Here is a 24,616-nt window from a genome sequence, read left to right on the forward strand (position 1 = left end):
GGGCCCTGGTTGGCGGGATCAAGGTGAAGTCATTGAGTCTGTCCTTGTGCAGCAGTTGTTGGTCCTGCACTACCTCTCTGGTTAGGAGGCTGCCATTGACGTCCTCTGTAGGAGCCTCTAGCTTGCCCTCTACCTCTGGCACGCCTGTTCTTGCCTCTTTGGTATCTCTCTTCTGGAAAGGACCAATTCTTAGAAGGCCAATTTCTGCTGAATCTTGGTGGCTGTACCTAGAGGAAATCTTTGACTGTTTGTACAGATTTAGCCTTTTCCTCAAATTTCTTTAAGACCTCCTGAGCAGTGGAGCCAAATAATTTTTGCTTTTCCAGTGGAGCATCCAGAAGCTTAGCCTCAACATGATCTGGCAGAGATTGTTCCTTCAGCCAAGCATGTCTACGTATGACTGCACCTGTCATTGCTGACTTACATGAAGCTTCCAATGCATCATAACCACACTGCAAGAAATGGTTGCTAACCTGTTGTGAATTATGTACCAGATCCTGAAGTGACTTACGGTCTAGGGGTTCAGGAGAAGACAGCTTTTTCTGCAATTCATCCAACAAATACTCTTGGTACTGTATCATATGACATTGACAATTTAAAGCACTCATAGACAGAGTGGAAGAAGTATACACTTTTTTACCCCATCTCTCTAAAGCCCTGGACTCCCTTTCAGAGGGGAGTGGATTTTTAGTAGTGGCAGCTGCAACCCCTTTAGGACCCTGGGAAATAGTTTCTGGGTCAGCAGAGTGGGCCTTGTAAAGGAAATGATGCGAGTCCGGTACCCTGTAGTACCTATCGGGTTTAACAGGAGCCTGAGGAAGGGTGTCAGGTGTAGTGCTAGACTCAGAATAAATATCATCAATGACACTTAAAACAGGAGGAATAGCCAAAGTTCTATGCTGAGGTAAATGAAGAAAAGTCCTTAATCTCTTCCTGGAATCGGAGAATTCCTGGCCCTGCCATTGGAAATGCTCTCTCATGGAGTGAAGGGTCTCCCCAAAGAACAGCTCTTGGGGAGGGGAGGCAGAGGGAACGGATTCCTCTGCATCAGAATCCTCGTAGGCCGTGAAGGCCTCCTCCTGGTGATCTGATAGAGCTGAGCCATCAGAGGCCTCAGAGGACTGAGGATCAGCGGGCTCAGCCCTGGGCCTTTTGTCTAGAAGGGGTTGAGAGCCCCTGTCCGGATGAGACTGGGATCCCCTGATTAAGGAAATAAGATCCTCAGCCAAACTTAGTATCTGTGAACCTGTAGTGGATCCCTGAGAAATAGTCTTGGGAGGCAGAGTTTTTTGTTGCTTAGCAGCTTTTGCCCTAGTGAATGCTTTAATGGACATGGATGCAGGGGGCCTGGCTGCTCCACGTGCTGGGGTAGTCTTATCTAAGGGAATGGTGTCGGTAGTTTCCTGAACCCTGGCTTCCGAGGGTAAATCCATAACAGACTCAGAAGAAGCCTCTGGGGCCGAGGCTGTCGGTTGTACCGTTTCCACGGTCGAAGTACCAAGGACTCGGTTTCAGCCAAGACCGAGACACTCGCGGTAGGCCTAGGCATGGTTTCAGCCGAAATCACGGTCCACGTGGGTCAGTCCTTGTCGTCCCGTTTTTTTGGTTAAATGAGAAGTCGGAGTTTCCGACGGCATTTTATAAGAGAAACTAGCCCCAAAAAATTCCTCTGCAAACTCCGACCGACGCCCAAGAGTGCGTCGATTAAAGGAGGCACAGGCAGTACAGGCCAAGACGTCGTGGTCTGGGCCTAGGCAAGGGAGGCAAATCCTTATGAGGTATTTGTTTCCCACAAGTCAAGCAATTATTAACTTTAAGCGTTTGATCTGACATCGGCTGAGGCAAGGAAGAGTCCCCAACGGGGTACTTAGCTTTTTGAAGTCTTCGGTAGCTGAATTTACAGGAGCTGGCAGACCGGCACTTGCGAACTGCTTCTGCTTGACTGAGGAAAATGGCGTCGGCTGACTCTTATACCCCAGGCGCTCCGACGTCGGGGAAAGGGCGACATCAGTCGACGCCGGACCCAGACTTTGGAATCCGGCCGACCGAAGGGCTACCTGAGGCAGGACAACCCATATGTAAGGACTGCAGATGCATCCTTGAAGGACATCATTGCACACTGCTATCTGTAGCTCACTGCATACTGTACACAGAGGTGAAAAATGAATCCTGAACAAGCTCACTTCAACAGCGACTGATCTGTGTCCATTTGTCAGAGATGTTTGCAAAGTTTTCTATGCTGTGGAAACTTAACTTTAGGACCAAACGTTATTCCCTATTTTGTATTGCCCAATGCCCATCCCTTTTTCACATTGTATAACCCAGAGAATTGCAGAGTCATGGTAACATGCTGAGTGCTGACATTTAAAGAAGGTAATGTAAATGCTTGTACCATTTCTTTGCCCACAGTTTACATACGGAGTATGTAGCATAGCTTAATCTCCTATTGCATGCATGAATAGCCAGTGCCAGATTCTCGAAGACTGAATTCTCTGATCTGCAGTTAAGTACTGTTAATGCACCAGGACGGCTGCAGGTTATGCTGAATGTGGCACACCATGGACATGTACAGCCGTAGCACTAATTAAGAATGTGGCTTGTGAGGAATTAGCTTTGGCAGTATTTTTTTTTTTTTAATGGCTCGTACATAAGCCCTCACTCCACAGCCATAGAATAAAACCTAGTGTTTCTCAACTAGCCTTTAACATACTTAATGGGACTTGGAACTGCTAAAAAGCTGGTAGGATGGGATAATATCGATTTGTTACATAGATTTAGACCCAATCTGCAGTTTATTTGGGGAGGTGATGTTCAAATACTCTGACATGGGGAGTGGTTAGAATTTTCACATTATTAATACTGGCACTGAATAGCATATAGTTCTGTGGAGACTTTATTTTTTGATGTGTTCCAATCTTATTAATTGCTAGGATTAATCTGGCCATGGGCATGCGCAAACAGATTTTAAATGGATATGGATTTTGTGTGAAACTGAACAAACTTGCCTCCTGCAAAGACCCATTAATGTCTTGCCTTTTATTCCAACTACACATCTTCCAACGCCTTGCATGCATACTTTTTAGCCTCTCAGTGCAAGAACTCTGGACAAATCCAAAAATAATGGTGGGACAAAGGCCCAAAAATAGGGACATGTTTTTAATATTGCTCCTGTAAACTCAGATAGTTGCTAGAACAACAGATCTTGCATTATCATGTATTTTCTGAGGGCTATGAAGTCTGAAATTTAAGTGTCGTGGTGCTGCGGTAGCATTGTCGCCTCACAATAAGACGCTGTCCTGTTCGATTCTCAGTTAGAGCGTCTTCTGTGTGGAGACATGCGTGAATGGGCATAGCTTCGTTGAAGGTTGTGCGTCAGCTGGCAACTCGGCACGTAAAAATCTACTGCCAATCATTAGCGGACCAGAGTTCCGCTGTGGCGACCCCTAACCGGGAAAAGCCGAAAGACACAACAAGCGACTTAAATCTTCATGTTGGGATCCCACAGTTCCATTGGCGTGGACAGGGTTACACAATTATGTATGCAAATTTTATGTTAATCAGTGTCCCGATTTTTGGCCAGTTGTACCTACTTTTCATGGGGCTTTGTCCAGATTTTGATGTTTCCAGGTTGAGAGGTATGCTTTCTGCTCAAATTGGTTCCACTTGAAAACAATAACAACCCGTAACATCTAAATTCATAACATCTAAACCACAACATCTAAAACCCAAAACATCTAAGACTCATAAAAATAGAGTCTCAAAACATTGAAAACTACAAAGCAACTATAAATAACATCCCACAGAGGTTTTACTATGTTTATGCAGGGGGGCAAGCTCCCCTGCACCCCCCATGTGGGGGGCTCCATCCCCCACACCCCCCGTAAATTAAATATACCAACTCTGAGGTCGCACTACAGTGGGGGAAAAAGTTAATTTCCTAACCCCACTGTAGTGCGACCTCGGAGTTGGTATATTTAATTAACGGAGGGCGTGGGGATGCAGGGGGGCTTGCCCCCCTGCATAAACATAGTAAACATTATGTGGGATGTCATTTATAGTTGCTTTGTAGTTTTCAATGTTTTGAGATTTGATGTTATGAGTTTTAGATGTTTTGGATTTTCGATCATTTGCTCTTGCTGTTTTGAATTTAGATGTTATGAGCTTATATGAAGTGGAACCCTCAAATCATACCATCAGCTGAGTTGTAGGCAATTCTCATAGCAAGGCATCTGTCTAAATTCTATTACAGGACTAAAAAATTAGATCTTGCAAATATTAACTTTCAATCAATCTATATTGATATCATACTATCAAAATTATACACATGCCATGATTTTTATACCTAGTACAGATGACTTCAGATGACTTCACTTTCAACTTATGTGATTTAAAAATGAACAAAAACTGCTGCTAATGACATTTGGAATAGCAAATCCTTAAACTTAGAACATAATTCTAAAATGTTTAAGTGATTTTGATTAAAGTACCTGTTACTCAGTTGTTCAAGAGGTTACTAGTGCAAACCAGTTAATTAGCCAAATGGTCAGCAGGAGTTTATTCTGCACCTTCCCCATCAGACCAGTCCTTCTACCTCAATGGCCTCAATAACTGCTCACAATATTCAAGGTGTGACAGAAACATGGCCCTGTAGACTAGCTTTAGTGTCCTATGGTTCCACTTTCAAGGAAATCACATCATTCTGTTATTGGCTTTCACCAAAACCTTCTTACAACACTTTTGAGTACACATTTTAGGGGTGGTCCCTAAACTGCCCTGGGTTTTTTCAGGTACATACTAATCATTTCATCATTCAGTTCTGTTCCCATATTAGGTCATCCTGAAATTTTCTACATTGAATCTCATATCCTACGTGTCTGCTCATTTTATATATCACTAAATCGCTTTTCAGGCAGGATATTCCCAGTATTTTCTATGGCACTTAGACTGGTTTTATCAGGAACCTGCAGACAACAGGCAGACATATTAGACAGAGCCTACCCCATAACTAAGCCCTATGGCATACAACTCCACTCTTATATTTCTCTGAACTACTCTCTTTGGATGATCATTCTCTTTTTCCTTTCTTCCCGATAACTATTTTCACCACCCATCTCACCATCCTTTTCCCAACAAACTCTCTGTTAAGGTCTAACTAAAGTCAAAAGCACCTGTTCGCACAACCGTCTGATGTACCTCCTCTGGCATTTAATGCTAAAAGTGGTTGAGGGTCATTTGGAACACCATGCTGAGTATAAATTTGTACCAACGTACATGTAAAAAAAAAATCAGTGCCAGACATGTGCCCAGATTCTTACTTTAGGAGCTTTGTCTGCACCTCTGTTTGCTGTGGATGCTTCCCTGGACAAAACATAGTAAAAAGGGCCAGGTCTTGACTCCACCTTCTGCAAGGGTACCTGACCCTCATGTCTCTTAGAGACAGAAGCTGACAGTAAACATTGCCTTACTAACAGTGGATCGGGAATCATAAATTTATCCATGGGCTAGCTGCCATATCTCTTATAAGCAGAGGCCAGTAGTAAACATTCCCTTATTGATACAACCCCCCCAACATAATTTTTAGCAACCTCCCACATTTTACAAGGGGACGCATCTGGGTTGGGTTGAACAGTCATTAGCCTAGTATATACCTATGAACTTATTGTTTAAAATATACACTGAAGATGTAATTAGTAATGCCTGAAAATGTTAATGTATTGCTGGAGCTTTTCTCCCCGGGCCCCGCTGAAAATGGACCTGTATCCAGTCGGACTCTCCCGGTTAACAAATGTAAAATAAATAATAAAAATAAAATCTTGAAGTGTTATTTACATATATTAGAAAAGAATGGCCACACTACAGTTACGATATGATGTATCCTTCTTTTACAGTGGAACTGCCATTTTTTCTATAATGTTAAGACAGCATGTACTATTTACTTTAGAACCTTAAGAAGTCATTTGCATTTCAGTGCTGTACACCTTGCTTACTCCAAAACTCATTTTAATACATTTAGATGTAGGTCAGTTTTTAATAACTTAAAAAGCAGCATTTTGAACTCCTTACCTTTCCTGTTGATCTGACGCCCTTAAAAATACATAAGTATACAAGGATCCATGCAAGCACAAGGAGTCCAAGCAGCTCCCAACGAATTGATCCCATCTGTTCAATTCCATCAGTCATCTGTAGCACCTTCAGACTAAAAGAAAATAATTACTTTATTCTGACTTTTTATCATGACATGCAGAGTATGCCAATGTGCTTTTCTAATACAATTAATAACTAGTTCACACACACAATTAATTTATCACTGTTTAACATGCTAATAGAAATGCTAGGAGTCACTGTTTCAGCTTTTTTTTTTTTTAATTTTTTTAGTTTTTTTTTTAAAAAAGAATAATAACAGTAATAACATATTTACACTCAAAACTGAAACAAATTATTTACAAAGTCCATAACAAGGAAATACTTCTATATACATTCAGGAAATAATCTAATACTTTTTTAGTAATGATTGTAACTTTTCCCAAGCAATTAATTTGTGTGTTAAATTCTTTGTATTCATTTTTAAACTAGACATTTCTTTTTCACATAAGGTCCTGGCTAAATAAATTAATTAATTTCTGAAAGATATAGGACAGCTAGTTTTCCAGTTTTTTGTCACAACCTTTTTTGCTACTGCAAGTATTGACCAAATAAGGAGTGTTTGAGATCTGGGTACGATTTCTGGTACTGGTACATTAAATAAAATGAGTGAACTTGAAATTTCACAATTATCATTCCATAAGGCCGTACAGAAACATTCAAATTCCTTCCAAAATTGGGATAACATATTACATGCAACAATCATATGAAACCAGTCAGCTTCTGTAGCTTTACACCTCCAACATTTCATATAATTTGTTTTGTACATATTTGCAATTCTTTGAGGTGTATGACAACTTCTGTGGAGGAATTTCCACGTGTATATTTTCCAGTAAGGAGAAATTGTTGTTTTTTGTACTGATTTTAGAAGTAATTTCTTGTTTTTAGTAGTAAATTCTCCATTATTTATTTTGGTGGAGTATTCCCAAAAAGAAGCATTTGTGGAATTATCAGATCTAATGACTTTATATATTAGGGATACAAATGAGGTGCCTTTCAAAGAACCATCAATTATATAGGTTCATAGGTAGGTACTGGGCTATCTGCCCAAAGGCATGTATTAGCCCAGCCACGTTGTGCGGTATTCATCACCCCTTTGGTTAGTTCCCTAGGCCCTTGATCTAGCAGCTAGTACCCTTGGGTCCCTATCTAGTAGAGCTGTTGGGTATGATCCCTGGTGTGAACTTTCTGTTACCCATACACTCGTCAAGGTTCCTCTTGAAGAGTGATAGTGAGGGGCTCTGTCTTATGTAGATCGGGACGTTGTTCCATTGCAAGGGAAGTCTTTGTGAAGGAAATCTATCCCCCTCCAGCATGTTCTATTCATTGTTGTGCTGAGGTTTATATCCCTAGAGCATGTAGCGAGTAGATTTGGTTTTGCCAAGATGGAGCATGTTCAACAGTTCTGGGTTGGACATGGCTCTGTATGTTAGACAGAGATCGCCTCTGTGAAGGCGGCATGCAACAAAGAAAAGCCTTTGTTTTTTCAATCATACTGCATAGGGCAACTGTTTGAGGCCAGTAATCCTCTTAGTGAGGTACCTCTGTGGTCTCTCCAGCTGCTGGAGATGCCTAGCCAGGTACATTCCAATTGCTGCATTGTACTCAATAATGGGTCTGATGAGGAAGAGTAGAGGGGCACCACTACATCCTTAGATCTTGATGCAAACCCTTTCGTGATCAGATGGGTCACAAAGAAGGATTTTCTAACCACCTTGGCAACATGGTTATCAAAGGAAAGCTGACTATCTACTTGGGTCCCTAGATCCCTTATTACTTCTTCAGATTTCAGGGGGTTACCTCCTATGTGGTAGTTCGCGGGTACTCTTTTCCAAAGGGGATTACTACGCATTTTTTAGCATTTAGCTTGAGACCATGGCTTTGACACCATGCATCAGTCTCATTAAGGCCCTTCTGGAGGATATCAATGTTGGCCGGAGACTATTATAGTACCCAGTTTGCAGTCATCCGCAAAATTGGTCAGCCACAGCCCTTCAGTGCTTGCCTGTACTTCTGAGAAGCATATGCCAAACAGGAGGGGCCCCAGGACAGAGCCCTGAGGCACACCGCTCGTTACTGGTCTGGATTCGGACATAGATCCCACAACTCTTACTTTGTGGGATCTGTCTGAGAGCCAGTTTGCGAGCCATCTTGTGACTTAAGGGTTTATGCCCAGGTTGGTAAGTTTATCAATAATACCCGAATGGGGAATGGTGTCAAATGCTTTAGCAAGGTCAAGGTAAGCCATGTGTACCTCCTTTCCCTTATCTTTAGCCTTAGTAACAGTCTCAAAGTCGTCCACCAGGTTCAGGAGGCATGATCTGCCCTTGACGAAGCCAAACTGTGTTGGGTCAAGTGTTTGGAGGTTTCCAATCTCTCCATTTATGAGTTCCATAATGATTCGCTCCATTGCCTTACAGATCAGACTGGTCAGGCTTATTGGTAGATAGTTCCCAGGGTCGGATGTGGGCTCACCCTTGTGCAGCGGAACCATCGTTGCTGTGCGCTATTCTATGGGCACATATCCTGTTGAGAGGCTGAGACTGAACAGGGTATTCAGATGCAGGGCTAATCCATTTTGGAGCTCGCGTATGACATAGCCCGGTACACCATATGGTCCCATGGAGGCCGTGTTTTTAGCTTTAGATAGAGCCTTAACCAATGTATCAGTAATAATTGGAGTTACACAATCCTCTGGAATAGTAATAGACCCTGTAGATGGTGGTGTGTGGGGGGGGGGGGGATTTGCACAGAACCTGTCAGCCTAGATGTTGGCAATGTCAGTGGGGTCAGTGCATTTTGTTCCATTTTGTACTAGCTCAGAACAGACTTCAGCATTGCCATTTAGGTTTTTGATGTAACCATAGAAGGCCTTATGGTTATCCTTGGCAACTTTCTTTTCGAAATTGGCTTTAGTTGACTTGACGAGGGCCCTTAATTTCTTACTAATGCTGATCAGGGATGATTTTTCTACTTGAGATTTGACCTTTTTTTGTACAAGTCTCCTCCTTTTATTGTATGGTTTGCTTATAGCCGGAGTCCACCAGACTGGTTTCTCCTTGCTTGAGGAAGGAGTCTTGGTTTTATTTGGGATAGCATGGTCCATGCAATCCTGAAGATGTATATAAAGTGCATTAGTGTAGGATTCTGCATCCTGGATATCATTATCCTTCTGCAAGGGAATAGTGAAGCTTTCCAATTCTGATGCATGTAGTTTGAAGTTTGCTTTGGAAAGGTTTTTTTACAATGGTTTCTTTGACTGGGGGAGGTGGAGGGGTGAGGATGTCTACGGTTATCAGTTTGTGATCTGATCTGACCAGAGAGGGAGTGATAACGGGTGTGGTACAATGGGCGCCCATATTTGTGATGACTAAATCCAATATGTTGTCCCTTCTAGTGGGAGAACACACCAGTTGTTCAAGGGCATTTGAATTTATAAATTCTATGAACCGCTGGGCATAGGAGTTAAAACTTTGGTAGTTCGCCCAGTCTATACCAGGGTAGCATTTTCCAATGCCTCAAGGAATGCTGAGTGAGCATCGTGGGACATGGTGGGCGATCTATAACAGGCTACGACTTGAAATGTGGTTTTTGCCTGCTGATAGTTGCGCATGGATGATCTCTGGGCACCATGCTGCACCACTAACCTGGAGATGTGGGTATCCTTGATGAATATGGATACACCTCCGCCCTTTGTACTGCGATCTGGTAACTGAGGCCGGAAGGTATGATATGAATTGTAACCTGGTAGTGCTGGGGTGCTCTTTGGAGCCTTGAACCAGGTTTCTGTCACTGCACAAACATTTATTTTCTCCATATTGAGGAGTGTCTTGAGTGCGTGCATTTTGAAGTTGAGACTTCTGGCATTGAGTAGCATTACCATTAGTTTTTGGTTACCTGTGGTGGTTACCTGTGGTGGTTACGGTGGTTGGTTTGTCCTTTGACCCTTGCCTAAAAAAGGCACTATGGGTACAGCAAGAGCCTTGGCCAGTATTCGAAAGCCTAGGGGTGACAGGTGCAAACCATCTCTGGTGAAACAAAGAGGCTTGTCTATCATGTCATCCCAGGCAGACAGACACTGGATCCCCTTAGAATGACACCAGAAGCTTAGCCAGTTGTTGAAATTTATCATTTTGTCTTTGTATTGTGGTATCATTCTAGGTGAAGGTAGTATGCTACTCAGGGTCAGGGTCATACCAGCTTGGGTTACATGATCAGACAGCTCCTCAATGTCTCTTTTCATGTAGTTCAGGGAGGTACGTCTTAGATCATTCACACCAACATGTACAATGACAGTGTCATACTTGTACTTGTTCTGGAGTGACCTAAGTGCTTGTGTTATGTGGTGGATCCTAGCACCCGACAGGCAGCTGACAGCAACCTTCTCCTTGTTCAGCCTGGTGAGTGGAACATCTGTGTGCCTTACTATAGAGTCTCCTATTACTAGCGTGTTGGGTATGGTGTTTTGCCTTAGGGGCTGTCGTGAGGCACACTGCTGAGGTGAATTATGTGTTTTCTGGCTTGTGTTTGGAGGTGCAGGTTGCTTGCTTGTCTGCTTTGGAGGGCCCTGTTTTCTTTTCAGGTTGGTACTTAGTGCCTCCAAATATGTTTTTGTGTATTTGTGTATGTTTTGCCGGTGCTTGTTTTGTAGATCCATGTGTGACTGGTGGTGTGATGCTAGTGTGTCTCTTCTCTTGACTGTCTGTTACAGTCATGGGTTGAGAGCGCTTAGCCTCCAGTCTGGCTGTGTATTTGCATCTCTCACAAGTGTTTGTGTCCAGAGGTAAGAGGAGAGGGTTGTCTGTATACATGAGGCAATTGTGACATTGCCTCAGGATGCCCAATTCCACCAGATGAACTGGAGAGTACACCTGAAGCTGACCTCTAGACATGCTTGGAAAAGTAAATTTCACTTTTCTTGAGGGACAATCGAGGGTCTTATGCTGTATTATAATAGTGCTGTCTAGGATATTAGTCAAGTTCTAGTGTTTTAGGTATGCTGTCTCCATGGGTTTGTAAGGAAAATATAGTTTTGTTATATATAAATTCTCTGCAGGTTTGTATGTCTATCCAGTTATTATTATGTAGGCTGTATCTAGTAATTAGATGGTTAGCTGAATAAATTCCATTAGTGGATAAGAATTGGTTCCAGTATATCAAGTCATTTTTAAATTCAAGCATTTTATTTTTCTCAAAAGATATTAAACATTCATTAGTATAAGCAATAGGAAAAATGAATATTAAGCTTTTAATTGACTGGTTAGATTGGGTGATTTTCATGAAATTTGCTATTATTAGACAAGATTTTAACTTCTGCTTATCTTGTATGTATATTTTTAAAAACCAGATAAAGGTATTTTGGTGTATTGTACTTAGAGGGTCAATTAATGTTCTATTATTGTTTAATAAACTGTTTCAGTTTTCATACCACACAAGTCCTTTTGGAGCTAAAATATCCTTAGATAATAATTAAAAAATGAAAGTGAGATTTCTAAAACTCATTACCTGAACTTAGGTTACAGCACAAAATATATTTAATCAGTGCTACAACTTGCATAAAATAATTACATTTTAAAAGTCTACATACTACCAGATGGGTAAGTGAAACGAAGAAAAACAGAGAAAGTGTACAAGGGAGGGAGGGAGACGGTGCGTGAATAAATCTGTATTTAGGGTTGACAGGGTAACAGGTCACAACAGGAGTATGAAAAAGGAATCTGTCCAACCAGCTACTGAAGAAAAATTAAAAATACATGATAACTGTAAGCACATACCCTTACAGTGCATAACTGAAGACCAACAGAATAAAAAAAAAACTTTTGTTGTGCACTTCTCCATAGTATACAGACATCACATTACAAAAGAACTTAAAATATGAAATAAGGGTCATTCAAACATGTAAGATTACTGAAGATTTATTTTGTAAGTTGATAATAACATTAAAAGTTTTAAGTGAACTCATCAGGTGTCACATCACCAGTGAAGATGTATGTCTGTGTGTTTAACTACTCAGGAGGTCTTCAAAATCTAGTTTTATCTGAAAAACGAATCCTAGCCTAATATGGACTGCTCCAAGTTACTGCAGCTGAAAAAAGGAAAGAAAGATCAGTCTATCTGTTTAGCAACTCACAAATGAATGTGCAAGTTATAGTATGAAATCGACTTACTATATGCAACCACAAAACACACCGACTACTACAGCTAATTCACGGCATAGCAGTTACTGATGTCATATGAAAGGAAAGCAAAAATTCAAATGCTCCCTTGTTCTTTGTGGTGGTACATATCTGTGATTATGCATTAAAATCAGCAAAGCATGAATTACATAATGCCAAGACAAAAGACAGGTCTATCTCCTATCAATGAGGACAAAGACATACAGAATAAGTCCACATGTAAATTTACTGCTCCCAGTTACATAAGCTTTGCTTCGTCTTTTCTAAACCACTTCAAATTCCAAGACAAAAAAATGAACGATATACAAGATAAAAACATCAGAGTTGAAGGTGTCTTTGAAAAATACAAAAATGTATTAACAATAGCTGGGTGACTTCATGGGTTCATAGCTAAGTACTAGGCTTGCTGTCCTCGTCGGGCCATTTTAAGTTTAGCCAATTTCCCTTTCAAAGGTGAGAATTAAACCCTGTACCTTGAGTCTTTTAAGTAAACATCTTAACCTTTATACCAAACCCCAACCCGACTTAGAAGCTTTGCTCTGCTTGAAGGAGATTGTATGTACCATTACTGAAACACAATTTAAAATATGAAAAGCATACCAAACGTCTGATAGGTGTTCTTGTGAAGATTGAGACACCATCACATATCCCAACAGCCAGAAGCCATGAAAAACATATTATTAGAAACCGGCCATAGGCATATAATTAATGTCAGCAACACTAAACGGGTCTACTTCACAAACCTGAAATCCCACTTACCCGACTTTCATATAACCAAGACAACAAAGCTGACAACGCAGAAGACCGACCACCCGGAACACCGACTTTCAACTCCAGGTATGTAGCCACTTGGCCAACTGGAAAAACAAATGAAAACTGAAGCAAAATAAACCCACACATGTAGAGGGCTTCTCACACCCCCAACTAAATATAGAGATCATACTACCGTGTGGGTAAGGGACAAAGTTCATCACGGTGGTCAAGCAGTTCCTTACCTGGAGTTAAATGTCAGTGTTCCAGGACATTGGTATTATTGATTTTTGGCTTTGTCATCTCGGTTATATGAAAGTTGGATAAGTGGGATTTTGTGGTTGTGAAGTAGACCCCACTAAAATATTATAGGAAGCCACCATAAATTATCTACGTCTCCTACAGAGCATGATAACTTGCCGACTAAACTCACCGATATAAGAAAATCAAGGAAAGTACAACATTCGTGGGCAATTTTAATAACCCACACAGTGACTGAGTGAATGACCCAAAGTCAAATAAATATTCCCAAATATTAACTGAGTATAACAGTCAAAAGAAATTGGAACAAACAGTCAAAAATCTAACTAATGTTGGCAATACATTAGATATGATACTGGCCAAACAGTGCTATTTCTGCTACCCAACCGTGGATATGTTTTCAATAGTTAACAAAAATCACAATGTAATCATCTTTCATAGGTTCTTAGGTTCATAAGTACTAGGCTAGCTGCCCTTGCGGGCCATTTTGAGCCTAAACTTCCTTTTTTTGTGCTTGAAAGAAACCTATCCCATTTGGTTATAGATTGACCTTACCCATCCCCATGGGATGACCTAAGATTAAAAGCAAATTGAAATTATAAATGCATCAAATTTTCTACACTTAGCCAATGGAAACTACAATCCAATAAGTAACATACCTCAGAAAAAAGGATGACTATCATCAATGACCCAGATACATCCACTCAGGACACAATCAATGCGTTCTACGATATTACTAATTCCTGCATTCATGAATACATACTGGTAGGACACAACTATTCAGGTCAACTAAAAAAAGGTGATGGAATTATAAAATCAAAAAACTGAAAAAGAGATGCTAATAAGCTTTCAAAAATTTGACCAAGTCATAAAAAAGATCTATTATGACTCCTTAAAACATCCAAGCTCATATCATAATTCTTTCACAACTATTGGTCGTAATCAACAGTTCAAGTACACAACTGGTAAAACATGTAAATCAAGCTTGTCAAGTTAAGAGCAAAAGAAACATTATAAAACGCACTTAAATTGTGTTTCTGCAGGTGGGTGTGGACGCGGGGAATCCTCAATGCACCAATCATACCCATTATACCCCCTCCTCACTTTCTTATTTTTACTTTGAAGCTGCTGGACCTCAGTGGCAAAGCAGGCCTTGTTTTATGTCTAGAGACTGCAGCATCAGAGCACAGAAAATGCACTATACTTCCTTCAATAAGTCATACGAAGTGAGTAATAGCACATAAATGCCAATACATAAGTTCAAGTAGCTGGGAAAAAAGCAATGGTGTCTTAAGCAATTGATTGTAAACCCTCATAAAATCAGTCTGGCTTAAATGAAGTGCAGAAAATACCTGTCTTACTTTTCAAATCTTTCAGCTTTAATGTGAACTCAACTTGGCCTCAGAAGTTGAAAGCAGTGATAGGGTATTTTTTAATTACATCAAAAAACTGAAAAGGGCTTACAGGGCAAAGTCACTGGCTAAAACGAAGATGACCCGATTTCACTCAACACCCCTGAAACTTCTGTTCAGAGCCCCAAAATATATGAATCCTTTGCTCACTCAATTAATTATCTCTAAAGATCATTTACTGAAATTGTTGCCCAAGACCAAAAGTACTTCCTCCTAAAGACCTAATAAAATCCCAGGTTGCTGGATTAATGGTGATAAACATGCCCTTGTAGACACACTCCTCAAACATACGTTTAGCTATTAGTTTTGGCCCTGATGAGTGATGCACAGCAGTGGTGGTACCCTTCCATAAGGGTGGCCTTACAACTGACCTAGGTAAATACAGACCTGTAAAAGCCTCATTTGCAAAGCCATGAAACATTATAGCTGACCTCATAACTCTCAACCCCTTAGAGCAAGAAATCTGGACAAAGCCAAAAATAATGGAACGACCCAAAGAAGGGACAGCTTTTAAATATTCCTCTTAGAACTTTAATATTACAGGTTATGCATTAGCCTACATTTTTCTGAAGGATAGACGTCTGAAACTCAAATGCATTCATTATTTAGTTACTTCATTTCTCTAGGATTTGCTAGAAAACCACACATTTTAAGAGGAACATTCCAAAAATATGAAGCAAAATCTGGACAGTCTGCGAAAATCGAAACAGTTTAGAAGTACTGACCTCAAACTGTGATATCAAGACTCTCGTTACACTTGATTCCCAACAGTTTGATTTTTGTGAAGGGTAGATGCTGTCTATTTAACCTGGTAAATGTATTTGAATGGGTTACAGAGGCTGTAGATGGTGGCCATGCAGTGTATTTTGACCTGGCTAATGCCTCTGACACCATTCTCTATACTGGTATCATATAAAATAAATACTTTTTAAAACTGACTCATATGTAAATAAGATAGGCAGCAAACTGGCTGGAAGAGAAACAGTGCTTCAAGCTCAGTGCTGGGAATTCTTTTTGGTATTTACATATCAGATCTCCTGATAGAGAGTCAAAACCTCTGGCTAACAAATTTTTCAGATGATTGCAAAATGGGGGTTGTTAAGTGACCCTACCACATCTGAACCCTCCATAATGAACCTGCCATAGTAAACTCTTGGTGTACTAAAAATGGGGTCAAAAGAAATGTTAAAAAATACAGCAGCATCACTTTTGGTGGACAAACCCTCCACTCATCATGCTGTCTACACAACACACCTCTATAAAACAAAAATATAGTTGGGTATTTTAGTTGATTACACCCTCTTGTTTAACCATCATGTAACAACGGCTAACAGGGAATCATTTTATTTATCTCAGCTAATTGCCAAAGGAATATCATCAAGATCTAGAGTCCTCAGTTGTACTTGGCATTGATCAGGCCAGTTATTGAGTACAATGCCTCTGAGATGTATCTCATTAAACATAATTAGAAAGACCCCCAAAGGTTCCTAACCAATAAGATAACAGGCCTAAAGGTTCCTGACCCAGAGACTCACCATACTCTGGAATAGGCTGCCCATACATGTCAGGCAGAGCGCCTCAATGGCTCTCTTCAAGAGGAACCTTGACAATTGGATGGGAGATAGGAAATTCACCCCAGGGATCACATCAGTAGCCCTGCTCGACAGGGGCCCAGGAAAGTAAATATTTGTGGGAAGCAATAGCCAGGGAATTGTTATGGCTAGGCTTGTATAGGCCCTAGGGCTGATAGCCTAGTACTTTCCTATGTCTTACAGACCTTTGAGGGGAGACATCTCACTTGCTTACTGTACCTGTCTTGGACCTCCTGTTTCTCTGCAAGTCCAATATCTTCACCAATATTGGAGTCAAGGGCCTAAATCTTTACCAAAAGATAAGTAATAGAATGGAAGGATGGGTTTATAACCTAGTTCCCCCAAACCTCAGGAATAAACTTCCCCTAGTAGTGTGACTCACTATCTTACTTTAAACATACTCGTACGTCAAACGCTAAACACCAGAAATACAGATAAACAGGCGGTAACCACCGTCAGCTATGTTGAAATTAGGCAGCGATAAGACATCAGCTCGGACTATATAAAATCTTTAATAAACAAACACTTCCAAAAACTTAGATATAACCACGTTAAGTGCTTTCAGCTGCTAACATGCAGACTTCTTCAGAACAAATAACCTTGTATCAGTACGCTCTTTTAAAAACTTTTTGGCGCCAAATTTGTGAAGCGCATATTTGGCGCCAAAAAAGTTTTAAAAGAGTGTACAGATACAAGGTTATTTGTTCTGAAGATGTCTGCATGTTAGCAGATGAAAGCGCTTAACGTGGTTATATCTAAGTTTTTGGAAGTGTTTATTAAAGATTTTATACAGTCCGAGCCGGTGTCTTATCGCTGCCTAATTTCAACATAGCTGACGGTTACCACCTGTTTATCTGTATTACTTTAAACATAAGCTAGATGATTGGATAGGTATCTACAAATTTACTCCAGGTTTGTCCAGTATGGCCCTTCCGGGAAAAGGAGAGGCTGCCTAAGGGAGGGAACTGGCAAGGAGAGAATGGCCATGAGACTCAGTAGCCTAGGAACATCTATGAATCTAAGATTATGATGAAGGATACAATCGGGGCAAATTATTTCAGATCCAACAGTCTAACCAGTATGCCATGTAAACTCATGTGGTTATGTGAACATGATCCTTGTATAATTAAAGATTTTTGCTTCATTGAATTGCCTGGGACAACCTACCACTGGCTGAACCTCTCGAAGATTTTTCAGTACCTGGATGTTTAGTCTATCCCCTGTCTGTAAATTACAAAGCAATTTGTCGTTTTTGTCATACTACTTTTGTTTGCTTTTCTTTTTAGCAACTCTCCGACGATGCTTCTTTGCTTTTGTACTAGCAGTGAAGTAGCTGTCAGCAGTTTGCTTCTCAGCCTTCTACTCTTTAGCAGTTTTGTAATGGATTGGGGGGGGGGGTGTGTTTATTTCCCTGAAACTCTATTTTGACACTCCAGCATAAAAAGACAGCAGTCACTCTTGTCACGGCAACTGTGTCTCTTCATGAGGAGGTTTACGTTTGTATTATTTGCTTCCTGATATTCCTCTATAGATACCTCAAACTGGCTGTAACACGCTTAAATTCACACTCTCTTCTAAAACCTTTTAACTTTTCATTAAATAAACTGAGGTCGATTTGAGGCCATGGCTTTGACACCAGGCATCTGTCTCAGTGAGGCCCTTTTGCAGGATGTCCACATCGTTAGGAGTTTCAGTTATGGCTCCTAGTTTCCAGTCATCTGCAAACTTCACTAGCCAAAGATCTTCTGTGTTAGCCTGTACTTCAGAAAAGTAGATACCAAACAGGAGAGGACCCAGGACTGAACCCTGTGGTACTCCACGTGTCACTGGTCTGAAGTCGGATTTGGAGTTTCCTACTTTCACAGTGTGGGTTCTGTCAGTGAGCCAGTTGGCAACCCATCTTGTGACATAGGGATTTATACCTAGTTTAGTTAGTTTATAACTCCAGAGTGGGGGATGGTGTCTAAAGCCTTGGCGAGATCTAGATAGGCTGTGTTAACCACCTTACCCTCGTCTACAGCTTTGGTGACTGCTTCAAAGAAGTCAATCAGGTTTAGGAGGCATGATCTGCCTTTTACAAACTAGAACTGGGTGGGGTCCAGAGTTTGAAGATTACCAATGTCTTTGTTTATACGTTCCATGATAATACGTTCCATGGCCTTGAAGACAAGGCTCATTAGGCTAATGGGACAGTAGTTCCTGGGGTTTGTGGTGGCTCCCCCTTTGTGGAGTGGGATAACCGTCGCTGTGTGCCATTCAGTGGGCACAAAGCCTGAGGTGAGGCTATGACTGAACATGGTGCTTAGGTGGGGTGGGTGCAAGTTCATTCTGTAGTTCATGTAGGACGCAGCCCGGGACACCGTCTGGTCCCATTGATGCTGTGTTTTTTGCTTTGGAGAGGGCAGCTCTTACCAGAGCATCTGAGATGTCAGGGGGGTAGCACTCTGCTGGGATAGATATTTGCCCTTTTGGTGGGGGGGGGGGTTGTGCTGAACCTGTCAGCTAGGATGTTGGCAATGTCTGTAGGTTTGGTGTATTTTTGTCATTTTGGACTAATTCTGAGCATATCTGGGAATTCCCAACCAGGTTCCTAACATAACTAAAGAAAGCCTTGTGATTATCCTTAGTGTCCTGTGCAATTTTTCTCTCGAAGCTGGCCTTAGACGATTTTATGAATTCCCGTAGTTTTTTGCTAATACTGATCAGAGATGCCTTCCCTTTTTGGGATTTTGCTCCATCATGTAGTAGCTTCCTCCTTCTATTGTATAGTTTGTTTATGGCTGGGGTCCACCAGACAGGACGTCTACCTTTGGGGGATTGGGTCTTGGTTTTATTTGGGATTGCATGATCCATGCATTCCTGAAGGTGTTCATAGAATGCGTTTATAAAGGATTCTGTGGTCTGGGCCGTATTTTCCACAGGCCCGGGGACTTTGAAGGATTCCACCTCGGTTTTGAGGAGTGTGAAATTTGCTTTAGAGAAGTTTTTCACTGTGGTTTTCAGGGCAGGGGGTGGAGTCGGGATGTGAATATCCAGAGAGATTAGTTTATGGTCTGATCTTACCAGTGAGGGATACACTTCTGGTCTGGTGCATAGAGTCCCCATGTTGGTGATGATCAGGTCCAGTATGTTTTCCCCTCTTGTGGGAGTGGTAACAAGTTGTTCCATAGCATTTGAGTTTATAAATTCTAGGAACCTTTGGGCTAGGGTGTTGGAGCTAGAGTAATGCTCCCAGTCTATGTTTGGGTAGTTGGAAGTCGCCCAATATAATGGTGTTTGGAGAGACCTTCATATTTTCCAGTGTTCTCAGGAAGGCCAAGTGGGGTTCCTGGGTTTGGGAGGGTGGTCTGTAGCAGGCTATAAACTGGAAGGCAGTTTTACCCACTGTTAGTTGCACATGGATAGTCTCTGATGCTTTGTGCTGTGCCACCAACCTGGAGGTGTGGGTATCTTTGATGAATATTGATACTCCCCCTGAACACATTTTGAAAACAACTAACCTGATCACTGTTCTTTTTTAAGTATCATTTCTCTATCCTTCAGCAAATGCTCTTTAGGCTGCAGCACATTGCCTTCTGTTTACAAAATTCAAAGTGGCTTAGTGGTAGAATTCTTGCCTGCCATGTGGGAGATCTGGGTTTGATTCCTGGTCATTGCATTAATTATGAGTGGATGGGAGATCGTAGGTTTACCCCGGGTATCACTTCTGTGTCACTGTTAGACAGAGGCACAGTATACTAACCTCGAAAAAGGGCATAGCAAAATTAATTTAAAATGGGTGGCGAAAGCCAAACACACTCTGGCTAGGCTTATAAATGCCCTAGGGCAGATAGCCTAGTATGAACCTAAAGGTAACTTTGGAATAAGTCTTAAAATTTCAAATCTTCACTTAATCTTCTTGTCTAGAATAAGTTTTGCTCAAAAATATTTATACAATGTGTAGTTGCTTGCTTGGTTTGTACAGAGCTGTTAAACTACTGCAGATGGGAAACATTCTTTGCAATCCAGGAGGTGGCTTGCATAATGACTTGCCAATACAAAGTTACAAAAATGATCACTCAACTAATGCTGACTTTCCACAGACATCTTTATCTATAGCTAGATGAAAGGGTAAAAAGGCCATACAGACAAACCATTCAATAAAAAACTGCAAGCAAAACCCAACCAAGCTAGAGTTTTTACTGTATGTTACCTTAACCCCCCCCCCCCGTTATAGACGACCATGGGATATAAATGCAAATGGCCCCTTGAAGGACACCAAGTGTTTCAGTTACATGACTTCTGAAAGTCCATGACTTTTTTTTTTAAGTCTTTATGGATACATTGCATGTTGTGGCCTTCTTAATGACTTCATCAGCTCATCGCAAGTGGATTTTTTGGTTATACTTTAGAAACACATGAGCTTTAAATCCAGCTGATGTCCACAGGCATTAAGGTGCCTGTAAAATATCCCAAGTAACATTCAAACCAAAGGGTAAAAAGTTCACACAGGCAAACCATTCAGTAAAAACTGCAAGAAAAACCCAGTCAAGCTAGAATATTCTCTGTGTGGGAACTCAAATCTCTTGTGATATAGGCCCATGAGATATATGTAAATGACCACTTAAGGACATCAAGTGTATTAGCTAATATGATATACATATACAGTGAAACACACACACACACACACACACAAATATATACATGAAACTTCTCATTAACACACTGTGTACACTCTGAATCTCCCTTGAACCATAAGACAGGGCTCATTACCTTCATCAATATAGTCCACCACGACCACCATCTACTTGCACCATATACATATGTATACACCTGCATAAATATACGGCTGCAGAACATTTTATTAAATCCACTTACATCAACTAAGTGAACTGATATGTCTTTTTTATTAAAAGTGCAAGTTTTTGTATCATGGAAATGTTGATATTGGGAACACTGACTTTCCGTACGGTGTGTGTGTGGTTTGTGTGCAGCTAAGTAGTGTTATTGACTAATAAGGAAACATTTGAAAGTACTGAAAGTTACAGCATAACAGACAGGAAAGCATGTGAGACATCGGCTGGGTTTAAAGACCCTGTGTTTCTAAAGTATAGCCAAACAATCCAGTTATACTGTGCTGGCGAGGTCATAAATAGACCAAAACATACATATCTACAGCTAGTGGGTTTTGGCCTTATTGGTCTGAATGCATCCATAAAGACTTAAAAAGAAAAAGTCATGGACATTCAGAAGCCGTATAGCTGAAACACTATGTCCTTAAGGGGTCATTTGCATATATCCCATGGGTCTCTATTACAGCAGGTTTAAGGTATCACACAGAAAACTCTAGCTTGACTAGCTTTTTCTTGTGCTGTTTGTACGGTAGGATTAGAGTAAAGGCTAGCTAAGGTTAGATAAGTGTTGTGTGCATAACTTTATGTTGAGAGGTGTGTGTGTGCGTGTCTATGGGTGTTTGCACATGTACTGTATTGTATGTATGTGTGTCTACATGCCTTGTGCAGTGATTTGCAAGGAAAGGCTTTCTTAACTGTAGTAAGCCGACAGTTGATAGTGATCATTTTTGCAGCTTTTTATTAAAAAAAAAAGTTTACGCAAACCACCTCATGGATTGCAAAGAATGTTTCCTATCTGCAGTAGCTTCTGCAAGGCTGGGGGTTAGGAACAGCAGCAGGGTTAGGTTTAAATTTAGAGTTAGCACTTGTGAATAAGCTGGTATAGGACAGTGAAGACCATAAGGCTTTTAGTTTTACCTGTATGTTTCCTTCTAGGCACCATGGATATTGTAGAGATCTCTACACTGTTTCTACTAAAATAATCTTGTTACACATTGTGTTTCTTTCTGATGTCAAATCTCAGTCAGGTTTAATGTTACAAAATTACATTTCTTCTATAAGCCTTTTTAACTACATGCTTGCTATTTCACTTGCTTTAGACCCATCCAGTGCTTTATCTAAAGTTATTTATCAATCTCTTAAAATTCAGCCTCTTAAACTTGGCTATTTTAAGACAACAGACAATTCTACCTCTGATTAATGAATCATGCAGCTCACCAAGTTCACAGCTTTCTGTTCTTGTTTTTTTAATTCACATAAACAAAAACATTTTCCTGAAAACCATGGCAAATTCCTTTCTGGTTCATAGTACACTTTAAAAGTCTCTGTTATAACTGGTAATTTTTAACATTCCTCCTCTTTCAGGGTAAATACATTGAAGACTTTTATGGACTCCCCCCTTACAGCATCATGGAAGTTCTTCTGGTCTTTATGCAAGCTCACTCATATTGAGACAGAGCTTACACTTCTGGATCCAAAGTTCGTCTTTTGATAAGTTATGCTGCAGTTTCAGAGACAGTAGTGATTGTAATGAAGTCATAATTTAAGGATATGAATTGGCTTGTTAATGTGAAAAACAACAGTCAATAAATTATATCAGGATGAGTTCATCTCCCAGGCATGGAACTACCCATCGGCTGAGATTCATATGAAATAGTGTGTGTGTGTGTGTGTGTGTGTGTGTGTGTGTGTGTATACAGGTAGTGATTTCCATTTTGTTGCTAATTTCTCATTTAACCATAGTTGTGTGACCAAGGAGTTTGCTTAGTTAAGGATGGGGGGGGGGGGGGGTTCTTCCCTCTAAACTCCCTGCAAAATACATTTCTTAAAAATGTTTTAAATTGAAGGTTTGACTAGTTTTTGGCTGCTTGAACCTTCATTGAGACAAAGATTAAGTCGCTGGCTGGCCATCATATACAGCTGACTTGTTTCTTTCCTATATAATCTCCTCTACCCCCCCCCAATATCTACTGTACACCAAGCAGTTTATTATAGGGACACTGCTTCTACAGAAGCACCTATAGTCCCTATAGCGTGCTGTTCAGCTTGGGTCCTTCCCGTTACGCTTCTGCAATGCACTTGATGTCACTGGCCAGTAGGTATTTCTTAAGGGGCTCTTCAATTCATCACCCCATAACATGAGTGAATTGCACTGGCTGCCAACCCCCCACCACACCTCCTCTATAAATTTCTTCATATACACGGGCTTATAATGACAACCTACATCACTGGTCATGCAATCCAGACTCCCAACTTTGTGCTCTGGGGCAGCATCTAAAAGCATTAAACAATAAAAGTACACACTTATACAATGTATATGCTCGTATTTTAACCTAGTGTTTGATCAGCATAATTAAACATTTAGAAAGGAGTATATTAATCAAATCAACACCATTCTAAAAAAGCTCTACAACAATGTAATAGCATTATTGTAATAAATAATGGCGTTTTCCTAGTAATATTCTTAGATTCTCTGCAATCAGTTAATGTTACAAGGCAAATAGTGAATACACATGCACCCAGTGGTGATAACCCAGTTGATCGAAATATTTAAATTTAATAGATTTCTTTACAAACTATTGTTAATTACTCACTCAAAAAACTGCTGACTTGCAGAATGAAGGTATGATGAGTTTTTAGAGAATCCGCTAGAACAATTCTCTGGAATGTTCCATGTGTTGTTGCAGCTCTGCCATGGTAGTGGAAGCCGAAAAGAGTGGAAGAAATAATACAAAGCCCAAGTGATGATAACATTATAGTATGTACAGAGCAGGAATGATATCACAACTGTGGCAATACCAACACCTATAAACAGCAAAACAAACGATTAGTGGCTGCAGGGTAATATTTGTGCAAGTTTCACAAACATCACATAAGTTTATCATTGGCTGTAACTTAGCAGCATGCTCCCTTATGCAGGGCTCCTTAATATTATAAAGAATAAAGTCTGAACATTGTGAAACTACAGTTGTGTCCTACTTACAATGATTATAGATGTTAGAGTAGATCATTGTTGGAGTATTTATTCCTGCCATACAGAAGCATGTCACCATCCCAATTCTAGAGTCTTTGCTGCATCCCAAGCAGACAGATGTCTGAAGATCGGCTTTTGTATGTCAGGGTGTCCATCGGCACCATCTTCAGGTCTTTCTAGGCAGTTGACAAGGACAGCATGATTTCCCCAGATGTCTGAATTTGAATGAGGAACAGGAAAATCATAGGAGGCAGGACGGGATGGAGATAAGAGAACTATCTGCAGGCAACTCCTCTAACCCCTGCACCCAGTAAGGTGGAGAAAAGTGGTCAGCAGATAGAGGATATGGAAGGTGGGAGTATGTAATACAAAACCGATCTACTCAAACATCTACAATTATAAGTGGGGCAAAACTGCACTGTGTTCTTCGTGATCAATGTTGCAGTACTGATTCTTGGGAGGACTTCCAAAGCTAACA

At 40.7% G+C, this 24,616-nt stretch overlaps 1 protein-coding gene across 1 annotated transcript in view; it reads right to left on the reverse strand.

Annotated features, from left to right (window-relative positions):
* The window catches only part of LOC122799397 (sodium- and chloride-dependent GABA transporter ine-like), a 372,008-nt gene that overhangs the window by 212,156 nt on the left and 135,236 nt on the right, over positions 1-24,616 (reverse strand). Inside the window, exons 3-4 of the mRNA XM_044068418.1 lie at positions 23,759-23,969; positions 6,064-6,196 (exon numbers count right to left, since the gene is read on the reverse strand). Of these exons, the coding sequence (XP_043924353.1) occupies positions 6,064-6,196; positions 23,759-23,969 (344 nt within the window). The remainder of the gene's footprint in view (positions 1-6,063; positions 6,197-23,758; positions 23,970-24,616) is intronic.

This window comes from Protopterus annectens, chromosome 4.part0 (assembly GCF_019279795.1).
Source record: "Protopterus annectens isolate FY-2018-M chromosome 4.part0, PAN1.0, whole genome shotgun sequence".
In the NCBI taxonomy this organism is placed as follows: Eukaryota; Metazoa; Chordata; order Ceratodontiformes; family Protopteridae; genus Protopterus; species Protopterus annectens.